This window comes from Panthera tigris, chromosome A3, assembly GCF_018350195.1.
Source record: "Panthera tigris isolate Pti1 chromosome A3, P.tigris_Pti1_mat1.1, whole genome shotgun sequence".
NCBI classification, from domain to species: Eukaryota; Metazoa; Chordata; class Mammalia; order Carnivora; family Felidae; genus Panthera; species Panthera tigris.
The window spans coordinates 61,833,708-61,852,734 of NC_056662.1; the positions used below are offsets into that span (position 1 = coordinate 61,833,708).

The 19,027-nt window shown below is 49.1% G+C and overlaps 2 protein-coding genes across 3 annotated transcripts; one reads left to right on the top strand and one right to left on the bottom strand.

Moving 5' to 3' along the window:
• Window positions 1–6: 6 nt before the first annotated feature.
• Window positions 7–9,144, top strand: ACTR1B (actin related protein 1B). Of its 2 annotated transcripts, XM_042981235.1 has the most exons (11): window positions 7–112; window positions 2,164–2,228; window positions 3,496–3,571; window positions 4,724–4,849; window positions 5,204–5,328; window positions 5,561–5,777; window positions 5,913–6,005; window positions 6,097–6,271; window positions 7,586–7,647; window positions 7,890–7,930; window positions 8,098–9,144. In XM_042981235.1, exons 1-11 carry the CDS (start codon window positions 65–67, stop codon window positions 8,198–8,200), a joined length of 1,131 nt encoding a protein of 376 aa, XP_042837169.1. In that variant the 5' UTR covers window positions 7–64; the 3' UTR covers window positions 8,201–9,144. The 2 variants fall into 2 exon arrangements, with proteins under 2 accessions (XP_042837169.1, XP_042837170.1); XM_042981236.1 differs by lacking the exon at window positions 2,164–2,228 and having other exon boundaries at window positions 41–112.
• A 7,796-nt stretch (window positions 9,145–16,940) lies between these two features.
• On the bottom strand, window positions 16,941–18,777 carry LOC102970017 (cytochrome c oxidase subunit 5B, mitochondrial). The gene is made up of 4 exons (XM_007097818.3): window positions 18,594–18,777; window positions 17,968–18,041; window positions 17,702–17,801; window positions 16,941–17,139 (listed from the first exon to the last, which is right to left on the bottom strand). The coding sequence occupies exons 1-4, from the start codon at window positions 18,694–18,696 to the stop codon at window positions 17,027–17,029; spliced, it is 390 nt and encodes a 129-aa protein (XP_007097880.1). The 5' UTR covers window positions 18,697–18,777; the 3' UTR covers window positions 16,941–17,026.
• Between the last annotated feature and the right edge of the window lie 250 nt (window positions 18,778–19,027).

Below are 19,027 nucleotides of genomic sequence, written 5' to 3' on the forward strand. Positions count from 1 at the left end.
CGCCCTCCCGCCCGCCTGTCCCTCCTGCAGGCCCCCTGCTGGGCAGGGCCGGCCCGGCCCGGCCATGGAGTCCTACGACATAATCGCCAACCAGCCCGTGGTCATCGATAACGTGAGGCCCGGCAGTCGGGGGGAGGGCGGGAGTCCCGCCCCCGGGGGTGCACGCGGCGGCGCCAGGAGGACCCCCTCCCCCCGCCCGTCTCCGCTAGTCCTCCGAGAGATGCCCGCCCGACACCCACTCCTGGGGCTCTCCTGTTCACCTGGCTCTGTAGCTAGGGCCATGGGGCCAGCCCCTCCACCGGCGCCGTGGAGCCCTTGCCCGAATCCTCCCCGAGCCCGGTGGGGATGTACTGGAGAGGCATGGGACCCATCTGTCTGGCTACTTGTGGTCATCGTGGGGAGTGCTGGAGTGACAGTCGAGCGGCCCAGCCAGTGCACCTGTGTCAGGCCCAGGGAGGCACCTGGACACTTCTTGGTTGAGATGAGGGCCCCTAGTTAGGTTAGGTTAGTTTAGGACCCCAACCACTTTACCCCCTTCTCGGGCTCTGGCTGCCCCTTTTAGTGGAGGAGGAGGGAAGGCATTTGCCCTTTTGCAGAGTGCTGGACTGATCTTTCAGAGAGGGTTGGCCTGGTGACCTCTACAACAGCACTTCCCAAGGGGCTGCAATTCTAAGCAGGACCTCCAGAGTGGACAGGCCCTCTTTTCCTGAGACTGGAAAGAAGAAAAAAAAAATACTGGTTAAGCTCTGCCAACCACATATCCACCATCACCTGGTTGGCCACTTGGCTACTTTGACCCTCTCCTTAAGTGTTCACTGCTCTGTGCTGAGCAGAAATTCCACAGCTAGCAGTACAGTGGAGAATTCAGGACCACTCTTTCTAGGACCCATAGCAGTTTGGGATAATGGTTTGGAAGCTTCAGAGAAAAGTTGCCTGGCTTCCTTGTGGCCTTGTCCTTCAGCACTGGGGCTCAGCATGTTTTCAGCTGCCCTCTAAGGATTTCTGGCCTCAGAACTGTCTGATCCATGGGAAGAAAATGAAGGACAGGGATATATGGATCTGCCTCTAGCTCGGTATCTGCCTCTGCTGTGTGAGCCTTGGAGTTTTTTATAATGACTCACTCCTCTTTCTGGGATGTGTCTCCCTCCCACATGACCCCCATGTAATCCTGAATGGCTGTCTTTTTTGGAGTACCCACGTGGGCTCCTTGAGTCATAGCAGGGGGTGTTTAATAAGAAGGCTAGAACTAGGCTTGGGGGTTCCGTCCAGCAGGCTACAGGATGGACTAGGCCACTTCCTTTCTTGGTGGGCAAATAATTCACTTAGGCTAACCAACAAGCTTAGGAGTTCAGAGGGCAACCTGCTTGGTCCCTCTGGGTTTCCAGCCCCTCCTCTGTAACATGAAAATGTTTATTTCTGCACTGCAGACCCAGAAGGTTGTAATGGAGATCTGTGGGAAGTAGGGTTGAGAGGCTGATTCCTTCATTAGGTGGGAGGTTTCTGGATGTCCGCTTCCCTTTAAGAGTGTAAGTCCAGTTTCCGTGCTGGAACAGTGGCAGGACCAAATTCACCTGTAGTCTTTGGAGAAGACACTTGAGGGGAGGTGCCAGTTGTTGTATACACAATGATCTTGCCGGGTGGGTCCTGTATGTGGTCCGTGGCTGTTGGGGTGGGGGTGACCAGGGGCTACTGAGAAAAACTACACTTAGAGGTTGCTTCTAGCCGACCTTTGGGAGTAGCTTGTGCCACTTTGGATTCCTCCTGTCTGGAGCTGGCCCTAGAGTACGCAGAGGAGCATGTACTTCATGGTTTCTCAGTCTCTGCACTGTTGACATTCTGGGCTAGATTATTCTTGGTGTGAAGGGCTGACCTGTGTATTGTAGGATGTTTAACAGCACCCCTGGCCTCTACCCACTAGATGCCAGTAGTACCTACCCCTTTCTCTCTCCTCCCCAGTCTCCAGACATTGTTAAATTGGGGGGAAGGGGTGCAAAGTCACCCCCTAGTTGTGAATCACTGGAGTACTTGTAAATGATCATGCCCTCTTGGTGGGTCTCAGACTTGCTCCCCAGGCTGCCATGATCTGGACAGCCAGCTCTACTGCAGGGCACTGCCTTCATCTGGAGGAGCACATCAGGAGCTAAACATTGTTTTTCCTTTCAGGGTTCAGGGGTGATCAAGGCTGGCTTTGCGGGAGACCAGATTCCCAAATACTGTTTCCCAAACTAGTAAGTGTTGCTCAGGCAGCAGCCCTAACCTTTTTGTTGGATTCCAGGAAGAAAACTGGCTCTGTGTCACAGCTCTTTTTGAGACCAACTCTTGCCCCCACATATAAGGAAAAACACCCTTTGTTTTGTGTTTGTGAGGCCAATGGTGTTAAGGGCTCTGGAAGGGCAAGAGAAGTGCTCTGGGCTTCCTCTTCTTTGAAGTCTGATTTTGGTCCCTTCCTTGTGCCAGGGAGGGAGGAGAAGCTACCAGCATTCCCTTGGGAACAGGGTGTGGTAGCAGCAGCAAGAATGGAAGGGTGACATCTCTGGGAGAAGGACCTAACCTCAGAGGAAAAAGAGTGGGGAGTTAATGCAAAGCCACTCCTTGCTCCCAGGAAATGTTTTTTCCAGGGCTTGTTTATTTTCCAACTGGAGAAAATAATTGGTTCCGTCAAGGGGAGTCTTTCCCTGAATGGAGCAAGTGGTGGCAGGGGTAAGAGGGAGGTGAAAGCATGGAAGAAACCTGGGAGTGCTCCTTCAGCCACTCTAGTGCATTGGGAAGTTTTCCGCAGTGGGAATCTTCTCAAATCCTGGAGGTTATAGAGGGATTGGCCTAAGCGGAGGCGGTAGGGCAGGGGGGATCCTGAGGCCCCCAAAGTGGCTGGCTATACTGAGAACCCCAGGCCTGGTCAGGGGACAGGGCCAGCTTGGAGCACCCAGTAGGGCTTCAGCTTTCCTTTCTGAACTCTACCTGTGTATAATTAAAAGGCAGCTTGGGTCAAATTTTGGAATTGTAGCTTATCTAGTCTTCCAAGAACTGACTCTTTATTCTGGAAGCCCTGGCAGTGGGAAGGGGCAGGATCAAATGACAGAGAGGGGTGAACAAGGGAACCATGACCCAACTTCCTGGGACCTTGGTCTGCAGACAGTGGCAGCAGCCCTGCCCTCCTGAAATCAAGAGCGTGGGCTGAGTCATTATGGCTGCTGAAGCTGACCCACTGCCAGGGCTGGACCATGAAGGGCTGAGATTCCAGAGCTCTCAGCCCTGTCTGGGAGGAAGGGGTGGGAAAAAGATACCTTTTCTTCTGACCCTGAGCATACCATCCTGCCAAGTTCTGGTCTCTAGGCCTGTGTCCCTTAGGCCTGGGTTCTGGCCTTTGCCACATGGCCACCTCTGGATACTTTAGAGTAGTTACCCTTTTGACCACAGGAGTTAGACTTTGGTTTTCCTGGACATGGACTCATCCATGCCCCCTGCCCACCTTGGTGACTCTACCTGTCCTTGCAGTGTTGGGCGCCCTAAGCACATGCGAGTGATGGCTGGAGCCCTGGAGGGGGACCTCTTCATTGGACCAAAAGCAGAGGTAACACCTGTGGAGCCTGCCTTTGCCTGGGTTTGGGGCCTTCACAGTTCTGGGAGCATCGGCTGGTGATCAGAGCTGTACCTCCCAAGAGGGCATCTGTTCTCTGGGGCCATCTGCCAAGCGTCTTCCTGGGCTCTCAAGGCTCCATCTTGGAAGTACTATGAAATGGCACGATGGTTTCTGCATGGAGGAACAGACTACTTAACGCCCTGTTTTGTAGAAGTGATTTGGAAGCTATAGAGGAAAGAATTGATTAAAAGGTGACTTAAGGGACACCTGGCTGGCTCAGTCAGTAGAGCATCTGACTCTTGATCTCAGAATCATGAGTTTGAGCCCCGTGTTAGGCATGGAACCTGCTTAAAAAGAAAAGTGATCTAAGAGTCTGGATCACTCAGATTTGATGACTGATAGAAACAAGAACTGTGGGATAACCTCTTACTCTCCATCTGGGGTGACTTGTCTAAGTACTGCATGGCCAGTTGAGGCCCCAACAGGAGGAAGCAAGTGTAGTTTAGGAGTTTAGGCACTGGAGAACATGGTTGGGGGGGTGGGGGGGGGTACCTTAGCCAAGGTTACAGATAAAGGGCTCTCAGGAGATGGGGTCAGAAGGAGCCATGCCTATGGACGAGAGAGGTCAGGTGGTGTTTGGTGAGAAGGGGCACGTTTGGTAAGAAGGGAGGACACTGAAGGGCAGGTCTGTGCGGAAGATGTGAGCAGTGGCTCCAGAGCTGGGAGGAGCGGTAGGCAACAGGCAACCACAGGACAGGACAGCATGGGAGCAGCTCCTGGTGGTGGGGAAGGAAGCTGGGCAGTGTGTGAGGAGAGAAGAGGGGAGAACATGTTGGCAGTGAGTAGAGAAGCCCAAGAAGCACAGCCAGGGGAGGAAGGTGAGGACTAGGATGGGAGGGAGCATATCACCACCCTCTCTCTCCCCTGCCCATTGAAGCTGGCTGGACTCTGAGGGCCTGAGAAGCTGCTGCTGGACAAATGAGCCTGTACTGAGTTTAGGACCCCACCACTGGGCATGAGGACACCCAGTCAGCAGTAGTGGTTCTCTTCAGGGCAGATGAAAGGGCAGCTTCCAGGAAAGCAGAAAGCAGTTGCTGGAGAGCAGCCTGGTGCTCCAGCTGGCCTTCCCACCCTCCTCCGCAGGAGCACCGGGGGCTGCTGGCCATCCGCTACCCCATGGAGCACGGCGTGGTGCGAGACTGGAACGACATGGAGCGCATCTGGCAGTACGTCTACTCCAAGGATCAGCTGCAGACTTTCTCTGAGGAGGTGTGGCAGCCAGCCCCTCCCACCAGGCTCCACATTTTCTCACCTGTGCCCTCTCACTGCTCTGTTTCCTTTCTGGTTGGGTTTCCACGCTTCCTCTGCATGTTATTAGGGCCTGTTGCCACTTCATTTTGTGTATGTGGGTACACAGAGTCACTGGCTGCCAAGTCGAGTTTTCCGGAGAGAGCTGGATCTTTGGAAGAATAACTGATGGCAGATAATGGGATAGTGCCCTTGGGAAGGATAGCAGGCTACAGCTGCATGTGCTCATGGGAGGGTGTTTGGCTCTCTAGAAAGATCCTTTTAGAGCCTAGCATGTTGTCTTTGCTCATGCCTAAACCCTGCCATCTCTTGTAGCATCCTGTTCTCCTAACGGAGGCCCCACTGAACCCGAGTAAGAACCGGGAGAAGGCAGCAGAGGTGTTCTTTGAGACCTTCAACGTGCCAGCCCTGTTTATCTCCATGCAGGCTGTGCTCAGCCTGTGAGTGCTCCCTAAGCCCTAGGGTCCCCTGAGTCCCCATCCTCCCTGTGGCCATCCTCCTGCTCATGTCTGACTTCCCTGTAGAAACAGCCCCATGGTAACTGTTCCTTTAGGGAGTTCCTCATGTCCCTTTTTCAGACCAGATAATGCAAATGTCCCAGGGTCCCTTCCAGGGGTGAGGAGGTCCCCATGCCTCAGTGGCTGAGGTGAAGGGATGCTGACCTGGTGACAGGTATGCAACAGGACGCACGACGGGAGTGGTTTTAGACTCAGGGGACGGGGTCACTCATGCTGTCCCCATCTACGAGGGCTTTGCCATGCCGCACTCCATCATGCGGGTGGACATTGCTGGTCGTGATGTCTCCCGCTATCTCCGGCTACTGCTGCGCAAGGAAGGAGTTGACTTTCACACCTCAGCTGAGTTTGAGGTTGTCCGGACCATCAAAGAGGTGACAGAGGGCAGGAGGGTGAAGAGGCAGGCTGGGTGGGGCAATGGGCAGTGGTGGCACCAAGGCGTGAGGTTGAGCCCTGGGTGTGGGTTTCCCGGTTGCAGCGTTCTGAGCGTTGTCCCCTGCCCACCGCAGCGAGCCTGTTACCTCTCCATCAACCCTCAGAAGGATGAGGCTCTGGAGACAGAGAAGGTGCAGTACACCTTGCCAGATGGCAGCATGCTGGATGTAAGTTGCCAGGTCTGGCCCTGGGTGGCAGCGGTGATACTGGCATCTGGAGGAAGAAGGGGCCTGTCCCCCTCAATCTTGTGTTCCAAAGGTGGGGCCAGCGCGGTTCCGGGCCCCTGAGCTGCTGTTCCAGCCAGACCTGGTAGGTGATGAGAGTGAGGGGCTCCATGAGGTGCTAGCCTTTGCCATTCACAAGTCTGACATGGACCTTCGCCGGACACTGTTCGCCAACATCGTGCTTTCGGGTGGCTCCACACTTTTCAAAGGTACCACCATTTGGGAGCTGGTGATTAAGACTTAAACTGCACCCCACTCCCTAGAACCTGGGACGTGGCCCATTTTCTGTTGGCTTTTTGGTGCTCAGTTAGCATTTATTTATTAATTTGTTTGTTTATTTTAATGTTTGTTTTTTGAGGGGGGTGGGGCAGGGAGAGAGGGAAACACAGAATCCGAAGCAGGCTCCAGGCTCTGAGCTGTTAGCACAGAGCCCGATTTGGGGCTCAAACCCACAAACCATGAGATCATGACCTGAGCCAAAGTCAGATGCTTAACCGACTGAGCCACCCAGATGCCCCAAGCATTTATTTTTTTAAGAGAAAGATTTAAAGTTAACTTTTATTTACTTTGTAAATAGGTGCTAAGTTTGCATAAGATCTAAAATGTGTTCGATGAAGTCTCCCTTTTCACACTGTCTTGGTCACCCTGTTCAATCCCCTGGGAGTTACTAGTTTCTCAACTATGTGCTCAGCAGCACTGTGCATATGTAAGCAAATGTTCATTTCCCCTTGCTCCCGCTTTTATACCCATCACAACATGCTCTACAAGTTGTGCACCATGTATTTTTCATGTAGCCCCCTATCTGGAAGATCTTTCCCTATCCATGTGAGTTCTTTCATATGGCCATGTGATAGATCACTGAATGGATGTGCCATTTACCTGTTGACCTGTTGGCGGCCTGTGAGTTCGTTGCAGTCATTTCTAATCACCTAATCACAGAGGTGCTACACCCGATAACCTCATATGCTGTCATTTCATGTAATAAGAATATCCCTAAAGGAGAAATCCTAGGAGAGTTGCTGAGTCAGAGGGTGGGCATATGTACCTGTTATCTAGTAGATACTGTCAAACTCCCCCCACCCCCGAGTGCCACTTATGCCCCCCACCAGTTACAGAGGAGAGTCCCCTGGCACCCTCCCAATACTGTGTGTGATCTTTGCCTCTGTGATAGGTAGAAATAGTAGACATTTTCTCCTGATTTGTCATTTGCCTTTGACTTTGCTTTGGGTAGATTTGGGCTGCTGGAGTGTTGGGTGAGGAAGAGCATAAGAGCTCAGCAGCCAGGCCGAGCTATGTGACTTAGGGTTCCCTCTCATGCTACCTCTCTGAGGAAGCTGGGCCCACCTTAGGCATGGTGCTGACTCTTTTCTTCCTTGGGGTGACTCACCCCCATCCTTGATCCTGGAAAGAACCACCGAAAGAGGGGCGACAGCAGCTGGGGCCGCCAGAGGTTGGAGATGGAGGTGCTAGTGGTAAGGGGGTTCAGATGTGGACTCTGGGCTCAGCCAGCCTTGTGTTCACAGGCTTTGGTGACCGATTGCTAAGTGAAGTGAAGAAGCTTGCCCCAAAGGATGTCAAAATCAAGGTGAGGTTTCAGGGAACCCCATGGGGCATGGGGATACTGGGCAACCTTGACTGGGTGAGGAAAGGTCATATGCCACCTCCAGACACCCTCTCCCAGCTCTACCCAGCCTCCTCCCTTGCCCTGTTCGGCTGCTCCCACTACTCCCAGCTGATGCACTTGCTATCTGGCCTTGGGCCCTGGGGGAAAGGCTCCCAGGGCTGAGGTGGGGGACGGGCAGTTACATTACTGCTTGTTCCCTCTAGATCTCGGCCCCTCAGGAACGGCTGTACTCCACATGGATCGGGTGAGGCGGGGTTCACAGGGAGGGCTCTGGGAGGAGACCACTGGCCCAGGCCAGGTGGAGGTGGGTGGAATTCCCTCCCAGGTACAGGAAATGGAGCTCTGAGTGCCCACAAGAAGCCGATGGCCCAGCCTTTAGGTCCACAAGAGTCTATCCCTCCCTCTTCACAGTGGCTCCATCTTGGCCTCGCTGGACACTTTTAAGAAGATGTGGGTGTCCAAAAAGGAGTATGAAGAGGATGGCTCCCGTGCTATTCATCGTAAAACCTTCTAGTGCCCAAGGAGGTGTAGCATGTTGGGAGAGGAGGAGGAAAGGCGAGTCAGAGCCCTTAACCCTTTCTGGTCTGGGCTCACATCCTAGGCCTAGGGTCCCCTGCATGCCCTGAACCCTGGGCAGTGGGGCAGCTGCGCTTCCCTGCAGCCCTCCCCTGCACACACACACGCACGCACTCACACATACATGGTAACATTTAGCTGCATGGATGGGAGTCAGGAGCTGGAATGAATATAAAAGTTGAGAAGCCCAGCTTTGGATTGTTCCAAGGGTCCCCCTTGGCAGGGCCTTGCTCTGACCCTCAGGCTGTATCCCTGAGCTCCAAGGCCAGATACCCAACACCCCATTTCCTTTGACAGGATCCCTCCCTGAGCCAGAGTGCCTGGATGCCTGTGTACCTAGCCTTGAGGAGTGGGGTGGGGGAGGGGTGGCCAGCAGCTCCCAGCTGGTGCATCCCTGCTTCTCATGCCACATTTAGGCATCCCTTATCCTATCACATTCAGTCCTCCTGTCTCCCTGGGTGGATGCCTTGGTGTAGGCTGAGGACTGGGCAGTCTTCCATCCATCCCCAGCCAAGGGGTCTGGCCCAGGATCAGGCCCTTCGGAGCCAGGGCAGAGGATCATGGGGTTCGGGCGGCCACAGTTTATTGGTGGTCTCCCTTCAAAGCACTTCATTGACACTTCATTGACCCTCTCCTTTACCTTAGTACCCGGATGGGAAAGGGTTAACGGTCTTCATTTGTTGAGAGGAAGCCACTTAATCAAGAGTCAGACCTAGAGGGAGTGAGGGGGGCACATTTCCTTTTCCCATCTCTTCCACGAAAGAGGTTTTCATTGACCCTGTGACCAGGACCCCCCACCTCCCTCTCCCAGATATGTATAATAATTTAACAGTTGCCTGAAAATTTTTTTGTAAATCATTATAGTAATAATTATGGAAAGGCCTAGTGCGTGTCTGTTTTCTTGTGGTTCTTTGTGTTGTTTGCTTATCTGTGTCTGGGGACTTTGAGAGAAAGGACCATCAAGAAGGCAACATGGCATTGGCTCTAGCTCAGAAGCCTGAGGGTTTCAGTGGTTGGCGGGGCAACGTGGCATGCAAGGCCCCAGGAGGCCGGGCCCTCAACCTGGTTATAGAATTCCCCAACCTCATTACCCACTTGCCACAATCCACCCAGAGAAGCAGAGAACTTGGAAGCAGAGCACGAGGCTGCCTTCCTCAGCCTTATTCCTGGATAAGACTCATGGCAGGTGGGGCTGGTGCTCAGTGTGTCTATGCCCTGCCCATTCTGTTTGGGCACCTCTGCTGGTCAGCTCAGATATGGCTGAGGGTGACAGACCCAACAGTGATGCAGGCTCAGGGCAGGCCGCCTGGAAAGAGAGTGTTGGGGGAGGTGAAGAAGGCTGTGTTGATAATCTGAGCTCTGAAGGAAAAAGCTGAGGAAAAGGGTACAGTGAGGAATGAGAGTTCAGAGACTGTCTGCCCTTTCCTTCCTTCATCAGGGATCTGAACACCTGCATTATGTCCAGGAGGTTGCCACAGGTTTGGGGCCATGTCTTTGCCCCCAAAACCATATGGGTCAGGGGAAGATGATTAACTGACCATTTTGATAGCATTGTGGGGGCCAGAAAGAAGGGCATCTAATCCAGCAGGTGGGGTAGGCTGACTTGCATGGGTTCAGGAGGGGTCAGCCAGGTAGGGGAGGGTGTCCCAGGTTGAAGTAAGAGCTCAAAGGGATGCCTGAAACCAGTGTGGCTTGAGACCCAAGGTCCTGGACCCCAGTGATGCCAAGTCAGCAGGGAAGAGTAAGTGGCCTCCTCTGGCTATAATGCAAGAAAACCAAAAAGGGAGGCTGGGGCCATCATGTGGAAGGCCTTGAGAGGGTTTTTAGCTGTGTCCTGGTGATGGACAGCCAGCCACGGAAGGATGGTTGTCATAGCCATGTGTTGAAGGCATTTGGAGTTTGTGGGGCTGAGAGAGGGCTGAGAGCTGAGGAGATCAGGTAAGAGGGGAGAGCTGACTGAGGCCTATCTTCACAGGGAGTTTCATAAGGCTTTGTGGTCACAGAGTAGTTAAGCCTGTACCTGCCCTCAAAGGAGAAATAATTCACAAAGAATCCTTTGTTTGGGGTTGTGTTCGTGGTACCTCATTCTCCAAACTACACAGGTTTGGAGCGTTATTACTTCACTCCTCTCTTTTCCTTACCTCTTCCGCATTCTGTCAATTACCACATTCTGTTGGTTCTTTTGTAGTGCCTTCCTACCTGCTATTCCTTTACTATGATGGTCTCCACCACCCTATCGCAGAGCAGTAGCTTCATTCTCCTCTGTACCCAGTCTATTTGCTCTTGGATCTCAGGCCCATGTACCCTTGGTTCTGCTACTTCCTAGTCCAAAATGTCAGGCCGTTCTCCACTGCCTAGTGGAATGAAACCAAACTGATAGGTCTCTGGCAAAATCCCCTTCATGAACCACATGTTGCATTAAATTCAGGCCCTTTGGGATCTGTTTCTTTCCTCTTTTAGGTTCATATATCATCATGCCCTGTTCTGCCCTCCAGCTTCCACTCTCTGCTGGGAATGACTTTCCCTCATGTCTGTCCAAATCCCATCCTCTAAGGCCAAGCATAATGTAACATCTTCCCCACTCCATCTTCCAGCAGGGATGGTGTGGTTACAGAGCTCTGGCCAAGTCAGGTTTTCCATTGTTGGAGAAAAGCTACAGGCAAAAAGGTGGTAAGGCTAGAATGAACTTTGTGGTGTTGGACTGGAGGTTTGGATTCTTGGTTTTTAATATACATACCGATAGATGCTGAAATAAATAGGCATCAGTGTGTGAATGCTAGGGTTAGAATATATGCATTTCCCAGCCCTGTCTGCTTGGAGGCCTTGGACACAGTGACACCTCAGTAGCAGCAAGCACTTATAGGGTCCAGGTTTGGGCTTCTGAATACCACTCTCTAATAAAAGGAACCAGAGCTCCCTGGAGGAATTCCAGATCTAGGGCAGAGAGTATAAAATGAGCCTGGAATATCTTGTGGTACCATAAAATAAGGAAGTGCTCCGGGGTGCCTGGATGGCTCAGTCAGGTAAGCTTCCGACTTCAGCTCAGGTCATGATCTCACAGTTCCTGGGTTCGAGCTACGCATCGGGCTCTATGCTGACAGCTCAGAGCCTGGAGCCTGCTTCAGATTCTGTGCTTCCCTCTCTCTGCCCCTACCTTGCTCGCGCTCTCTTGCTCTCAAAAATAAATAAACATTAAAGAAAAAAATGTTTTTTAAAGGTGAGGAAGTGCTCCAAAAACAAAGGGGGCTTATTGTCTTAAGGACACAGAAATCAACTTGAAAAGAGCACCCAGTAATCAAATCTGTGATGGATTATAAACCATCCATACAATAAAATATCAGTCCACTCTGATATTAATAATTGAATAGATGTATACATGGAGGAGAAGGGACAGTTCTTCCTTACAGTAGTTCAATTCATATAGAAGGAATAATGGAAAATGGAAATCACCATAGGCAAACCACAGTACTAATTGCTGTCTGTAAAAATAGATGCAAAAATTAGTGAGCAGAAGGGGTGTCTGGGTGGCTCAGTTGGTTAAGTGCTGGACTTCAGCTCAGGTCATAGTCTCATGGTTCATGGGTTCGATCCCTGGGTTGGGCTCTGTGCTGACAGCTCAGAGCCTGGAGCCTGCTTCAGATTGTGTCTCCCTCTCTCTGCCCCTCCTCCACTTGCGTGTGCTCTCTCTCTCTCAAAAATAAACATTAAAAAAATTTTAAAAATTAGTGAGCAAAAGGACATTTGCATTGCTTCAAAGTTATCTCCCCCCACCCAAGATAACTAGTAATTACAAAAGGAAAAATAATTTTATAATGGAGAAACTTAGTAGATACCACCTTAAACCAATGATCAAATTTGTATCCCCAGTATTTAGTCATTGTCTCTTTTTTTAAATTTATTTTTTAATGCTTATTTATTTTTGAGAGAGAGAGAGAGAGAGACCACAAGCAGTGGAGGGGCAGAGAGAGGAGGAGACACAATCCGAAGCAGGCTCCAGGCTGAGCTGTCAGCACAGTGCCCAACACGGGGCTCAAACTCACAAGCCATGAGATCAGGACCTGAGCTGAAGTCGTATGCTTAACTGACTGAGCCATCCAGATACCCCTTTTTGTTAATTAAAAAAAAAAAAAAATTTATGTTTATTTTTGAGAGAGAGAGACAGCACGTGAGCAGGGGAAGGGCAGAGAGAGAGGTAGACACAGAATCTGAAGTAGCCTTCAGGCCAGATGCAGGGCTGGAACCCACAATCGACAAGATTATGACCTGAACCGAAATCAGATGCTTAACCGACTGAGCCACCCAGGTGCCCCTAGTCACTGTGTGTTGATATGATGCACTAAGGGTGCAGTGTCACATTTGGTATTCCCACATAACCTCAATCTAGCCAGGAACACAGGCAAACCCAAACTGAGGGCATTCTACAAATTAATGGACCAGTTCCCTTGTTCAAAAGTGACAGGTTATGAAAGACAGGAACAGTCACAGATTGAAGGAAGACTGAGGTATGACAGCAAAATGCAATGTGAGGTCCTGGATTGGACAAGGACCTTTCTGGGAAAGCAGGCAAAATTAGTAAATAGCACTATATCAGTGCGAATTTCCTGGTTTTAGTCATCATGCTATGTTAACATTAGGGGAAAGTGGGTGAAGGGTAAATAGGAACTCTGTGCAATCTCTCTGTAAATCTAAAATTACTTCAAAAGGGCAGGGAAAGAGCTCAGGCTCAAGCTAAGTGTTCTGGACTCAATTCTGCCACCATGACTAGCTAGCTAAGTAATCCTCTTCCTAGGGTTCGCTATCTCTAATATGGGGGTGATAATAATAGTACCTACCTCATGAGTTTATAAACAGCCTGGAAGGTGAGCCTGGAACATTTTGTGCCAGAAAATAAAAGAAGTGCTCAGAAAATGACAGGATATGTCAAAAGGCCACAGGAGCCAACTTGAAGAAGTTCCTACCAGCCAAATGTGGAATGAATGAAACATCAGAAGCTAAACAATAGTTACGAATTATAATCCACTGAATGTAATAAAGCTGATATAAATTAACCAAAGTTTTGGTGAGGAGCAAGTTATTGACATCTCCAAGTATTACTCTATAAGATACTTATTAATAATTAAGGAGCAACTGCACAGTGGAGAAGTCTGGCAGACACTAGGGGACCAAAGTAAACCTTGTCAGCAGTGGGACAAGGTGACATCATATGCCTAGCAAGAGTGCAGCATCACCTCTGCAGTGCTCATACCCAAGACACAGAACCTGAATCCAATCGTGGGGAAACATCAGACCAACCCGAGTTGTTGGTGTAATTTTCAGAAGTGTCAAGGTCACAAGAGTTAGGGAGAGGCAGGAACCGTTCCAGAGGGGAGGAGATTAAAGGGACAGGACAACTAAAGGCAACACGTGATTCTGAACTGGATCTATAAAGGACATTTATAGCCACATTTAGCAAACCCTGAATAGGGTCTAAAGATTAAATGGTAAAAATGTACAAATTGTAATTTCCTGATTTTGATGGTCATATTATAGGTGTATAAAAGAACGTCTTTGGGGCACCTTGGTTTCAACTCAGGTCATGATCTCACGAGTTTGTAAGTTCAAGCCCTGCATCAGGCTCTGCACTGACAGCCCCTCTCTCTGCCCCTTCCTTGCTCACACAGTCTCTCAAAATAAATAAATAAACTTTAAAAAGAATAATAAAATAAATAATGTCTTTTTAAAAAAATACACACTGAAGTATAATGGGGCATCAGATCAGCAACTTACACTCAAATCATTCCAGGAAACAAGTTCTTTATTCTGTATTTGCAGATTAATACCATCGGAGTGAGGCTTATATTCTTTCCTAGTGAAGGGAGATGGGATCTAATTTCTAAGCTGCTAAATAGCCAGAGGTTTAGATGGAGCCCACTTCTACCTAAAAGCAAAGGTTTGGTACTCCTAGTGGGGGATGTTCTATTTCCTATCTGCCACTAGAGCTCCCAGTTACCAAGAGGCAAGGAAAAGAGCTGCTCACAGTTACGTGGTTAGCCCAAAGCAGAGGTTCTCTGCCTGGACTACACACTGGAATTACCTGGGGAACTTTAAAGTTCTGTAGACTGCATCACACTCCCAGACGCGCTCTGCTTGAATGGTCTGGGTATGATCTGGGCATTGAGAGTTGTAAAAGTTCCCCAGGTGATTCTAATGTGCGGCTAACTTTGAGATTCAATAACTCCAGGCAGTAGTTGAGTTTTCTGATCTATTGCTGCCATAATAAAATTATCACACACTTAATGGCTTAAAGCAACACAAACATCTTACAGTTCCATAGAAGTCTGACATGGGTCACTGGACTGAAACCCAGGGGTCAACAGAGCTGCATTTCTTTCTGCAGACTAGGGGAGAAGCATTTTCTTGCCTTTCTCAGCTTCTATAGGCTGCGCTCCTTGCCCTGTAGCCCCCTTCTTCCATCTTCAGACCAACAGTACTGCATCTCTCTGACCATCCCCCCATAGTCACATCTCCCTCAGACTCCATTCTGCCGCCCTTGATTATTGGGCCCACCTGGATAATCCAGAGTACTCTATTTTAAGGTCAGATAAAAATGATATGGTCAGATAAAAAAATACCAGGTTTTTATGGTTACAAATGTAAGGTTACTTGCAACCTTAATAACCTTTTACTACATGACCTAATACATTCAAGATTCTGGGACTAGAATATGGACATCTTTGGGGGAAACATTATCCTGACTACCACAGCCAACATGTACTGGGGATTTTTCCTTCTTTAGGGGAGATTTGGTTACAATTTTTTTATTTTTTAAAACGTTTTACTTTTTTAAGCAATGTCTACACCCAATGTAGGGCTTGAATTTATAACTCTGAGGTTAAGTCACATGCTCTACCGACAAGCCAGCCAGGTGCCCCAAGAATTGGTTACAATTTTATTTTTTTATAATTGTTTTAATGTTTATTTTTGAGAGAGAGTATAAGCAGGGGAGGGGCAGAGAGAGAGGGAGAAATAGAATCTCAAGCAGGCTCCAGGATCTGAGCTATCAGCACAGCCCCATACAGAGCTCGAACTCAGGAACTGTGAGATCATGACCTGAGCTGAAATCGGACACTTAACCAACTGAACCACCCAGGCATCCCGACTTGGTTACAATTTTAAAAAGTACAGAAAAGGGAGGGTAGAAGTTGAGGGATAGAGAAGACAGGTCAGATTAATGTCACGGAAAGTCAAAAGCTCACTCTTAAGAAGAGTTTTGATTGAAAAGGAAGACAGTGAAAAGGAAGGGGGAATGCAGGAGGCAGGACAGACGAAAGGGCTTAGTGGCAGTACCAGGGCAATCTTCACAATAAAGTTATTGGTAAAGTCTTGTTTACAAACAGCATTTGAGGTGAGAGAGGTAAGGGTAGATTTAATAGATGGCTATCTAGGTGTTCTCGTTTCCAAAGGGAAGGGCCTTGAATGGCAGACAAATGATCTGGGCATTTCCTGGAAATAAAAGATAATGACTGACAGCATAGAATGGAAGCAGTAGCTTTGACTAATCTATACCTTTAAGAGGAAGTAAGGCAAGACTAGGGGAAAGGGCTTTTCTCTTCAATGTTCCCCATCATCATTAGTTCAGCTCAAAGACCTAATCTGAACCAATTTTGTGGAGAAAGTAACTAAAGCCACCTCTGTGGTTAATCCCAACAAAAAGGAAGGGTACCAGCTTCATTTTACAAATAGCTTTTAAGAACTTAACTGTCCAAGATGTCACAAATATAAAGTAGCTGAACTGGACTTCTTAAAATTTCTATTTTTTAATAAAAATCTCTATTTTTTAGTATTATGATACAGTTCAAACACACATTGACCCCTCTTGTACCTGGCTACAGTGGATTAATCATACCCCAAACTCCTCTTCCTTTTCTTCCCAGTTTTAAAGCTAATCCCAGACATACTTCAACTCTTAAGAACCTCACCACGAATCTCTAAAGCACAAAATAAAGCTAATTCCATTAACACAACTAAAATTTAATAAATCCCTAAATATCAAATATCCAGAGTTCAAATTATTAGATTGGTTTTCTTTATAGTTGCCATTTTTTTCAAATCAAGATCCAAACAAGATCCATGTTTTGCTCTTGGTTATCTCCCTCACATCCATTTCACTTGATGGTTCTCCCTACTTCCACCCCCCACCCACCCCCAGCATTGCAGTTTGTTTGAAGAATCTGGTTATTGGTTTCTGGAATTGTCTCATAGTCTGGATTTTGCTGATGATATCCCCATGAGCCATGTTTTGAATCCCAAGACCTCAAAGCCCCCAAAACTCTGGTCACAAGCTCACCCTATTTTTATACTGTAAGCCATCTGCCAGGCTCTTTATGTACGTTATTCTTACTTCTAACATCTCACAAGGTATTTCCTTTTTTTTTTTTTTTTTAACAGATGTAACCTATGCTCAGAGGGCATGCCCCCAGTGAGAAAGCTAAATGACAGCCAGTATTACAAGTTGAGTCAGCCTGACTCCATAGCCCATGCTTTCCCCATACCAGATGGTCCCAATCATTGTGTTACGGGATTGTCAATCTCAGCATACCCAAGCAGGTGGATGGAAAGCTAATATTAAAAGATAGCTATTCCCAAAGTAAGAATCCATGCCTCCCCAAAAACACTGGATAGAAATAAGACCAGCCAACTATGGGAGAAGGAGCCAATGCAATGGCTAGTCTTTATTGGAAAGAAGAAACTTTATAGCACATTTTGAGTAAGTTAGTGCAAAGGCTCAGTGGGCCAACTGATGGGGCACCAGCTTGTAATGGGTTCCACAGCTAGGGCATCGCTGGGCCTCGCCTTTGTGCAGCCAGAACCAGATGACGGCACTATTGTCCTCTTCACCTGAAAGGTAAAATGTGGTTGAAGGCCATCTAACCTAGAAGTGGAGACTTTCAGTACTAGCCTCATCCTCAGACACCTCTAAGACACAAAGTTATGGTTAACATCTTAAGAGGTCAGTTCAAGCTCTCTCCTTCCCCACTTTGCAGATGAAATGAGGCCCTGAGTTTATCTATGAGTAAACTGACCTCACATCAGAGTCACTATTAGGTTCTAACAGTTCCTCTGCCTATGTAGAATCCCAAAGCACAGTCCATTCTGGTATATATCCCTAGAGCCTAAAATGGTATCTGGCCAAGAGAAGTACAATATTTTCTAGATGAATATTCCCTCATGCTGCATCTCCAATGAGCTGGTATTACTGATGTTCTATATATTTTTACAGTAAGGATAACCTACTTAGGTAAATGAAACTTGAAAGGACCAGGGGACCCTTAGAATAACTTATTTACGCACATATCCCCTTTACACACAACATACACACAGAAGACTTGAAACACATTACTGACATCCTGTACAGGATATATTAAACAAATGGACAAGAAAATAGTGGTGAGGTACTTACAGATGCAGCCCACAATTCGCTTGTTAGTGATAGATGGCACTAAATTAGGGTCTTCCTTGGTGCCTGAAGCTGCTTTTGGGGCTAGCATATTGTATGGGTCCTGAAAAAGAATAAGCCATTATGCCAAATGATCCCTACCCTCCAGAGGCTGGTGGTACTGTTCCCACAAGTCAGGTTTCCTATGTTAAATGCTACCAGAGAGGATACTGCTCTGATCCCATCCAAGACCATGAGCTCCAGAGAAGACACAGAAAGGAGTTTCTCACCAGTCCCTTCCGAGCAGCCATCATGACCTCCCTCTCCAGCCCAGTTGCCTGCTCATCATCAGTAGGAACACTGCCTAAAGGAAAATACGTGAATTGTGATGTCTGAATTATCAGGAGAAAAAATGCACATACATAAATGATTACATATAGTTTACAAGCTCCTAAAGGCTACTCATACACGTTGTCCCTTAAGGACCATTGTCATGATCCCCCAAAGCGGAAGCACAGGGTAATCTTTTTCTTCCTTCAACCACGGAGGCCAATTTTTCTACACATTTTTTTCTAAAAGCAAATCAGAGTCCTAATGGGGTGGGGTTCATCCAACGTGAAGTGAGCGCAAACCTGAAGAGCGGCTTAGCCCCTCCACATCCCCGTTGCAACCCCTGTCCCCCAAGGTCACCCGACACCACAGTTTAGGATTTTTTCGCAGCGGGGGTCGTTCGGTGAGCGGCAGCAAAGGTGGTCAGGTATAACATGAGGATGCCCGCGGAGACTGAGGCACTCGGGGCCGTGAAGCGGTTACTGGGGCCCCGACTAGCTGAACGGCCCACCCCCGCTTCGCTGCCCTGGCACCACCCCGGGAGGGCAACGGCGCCACTCCCTAACGCGCCGGGCGGGCCGAATACCTCCAGATGCCATGGAGCGCACTGCGGCGACTCCATTGGGACCGCGGACCCTGAGGGCCTGCGCGGCCAGCGATCCAACTCCACGAAGTAACCTTGAAGCCATCACGCCCGCTACAAACAGCAGCACTTCCGGGAACAGGCTCTGGGGAGAGGCGTGACCTCCGGGGGAGGGCTTTTCCTCCGCCACCAAGTATCAGACTTCCGCTTCCTTCTGTCCTGGAGCCCTCCCCACTCAGGGAGGAGGAAAGGGGAAAGTCTGCGCATGCGTGGTTCTCACTGCCCTCCGCTGCGCAGCGCGGGAGGCGTGGGGGCGTTCTTGGTTTGAGATGTAGGCTCCTGGGGCTTTGCCCTTTACTAACGCTGGGCAGCTCATTTTGCGCCCCTGGAGCTCTGAGGACTCGTCCATAGAATGGGGCGGCCACAGTGGAGTTCCT

What these genes read in the sequence shown, in the direction of transcription:
- ACTR1B (XM_042981235.1), top strand. Translation starts at nt 65, where the DNA reads ATGGAGTCCTACGACATAATCGCCAACCAGCCCGTGGTCATCGATAAC. An exon ending in TTGTCCGGACCATCAAAGAG is followed by an intron (nt 5,778 to 5,912) that starts GTGACAGAGGGC and finishes TGCCCACCGCAG; the next exon opens with CGAGCCTGTTACCTCTCCAT. An exon ending in CTGTACTCCACATGGATCGG is followed by an intron (nt 7,931 to 8,097) that starts GTGAGGCGGGGT and finishes CCCTCTTCACAG; the next exon opens with TGGCTCCATCTTGGCCTCGC.
- LOC102970017 (XM_007097818.3), bottom strand. Translation starts at nt 18,696, where the DNA reads ATGGCTTCAAGGTTACTTCGTGGAGTTGGATCGCTGGCCGCGCAGGCC. An exon ending in GCGCTCCATGGCATCTGGAG is followed by an intron (nt 18,042 to 18,593) that starts GTATTCGGCCCG and finishes ATTTTCCTTTAG; the next exon opens with GCAGTGTTCCTACTGATGAT. An exon ending in TGGCTGCTCGGAAGGGACTG is followed by an intron (nt 17,802 to 17,967) that starts GTGAGAAACTCC and finishes ATTCTTTTTCAG; the next exon opens with GACCCATACAATATGCTAGC.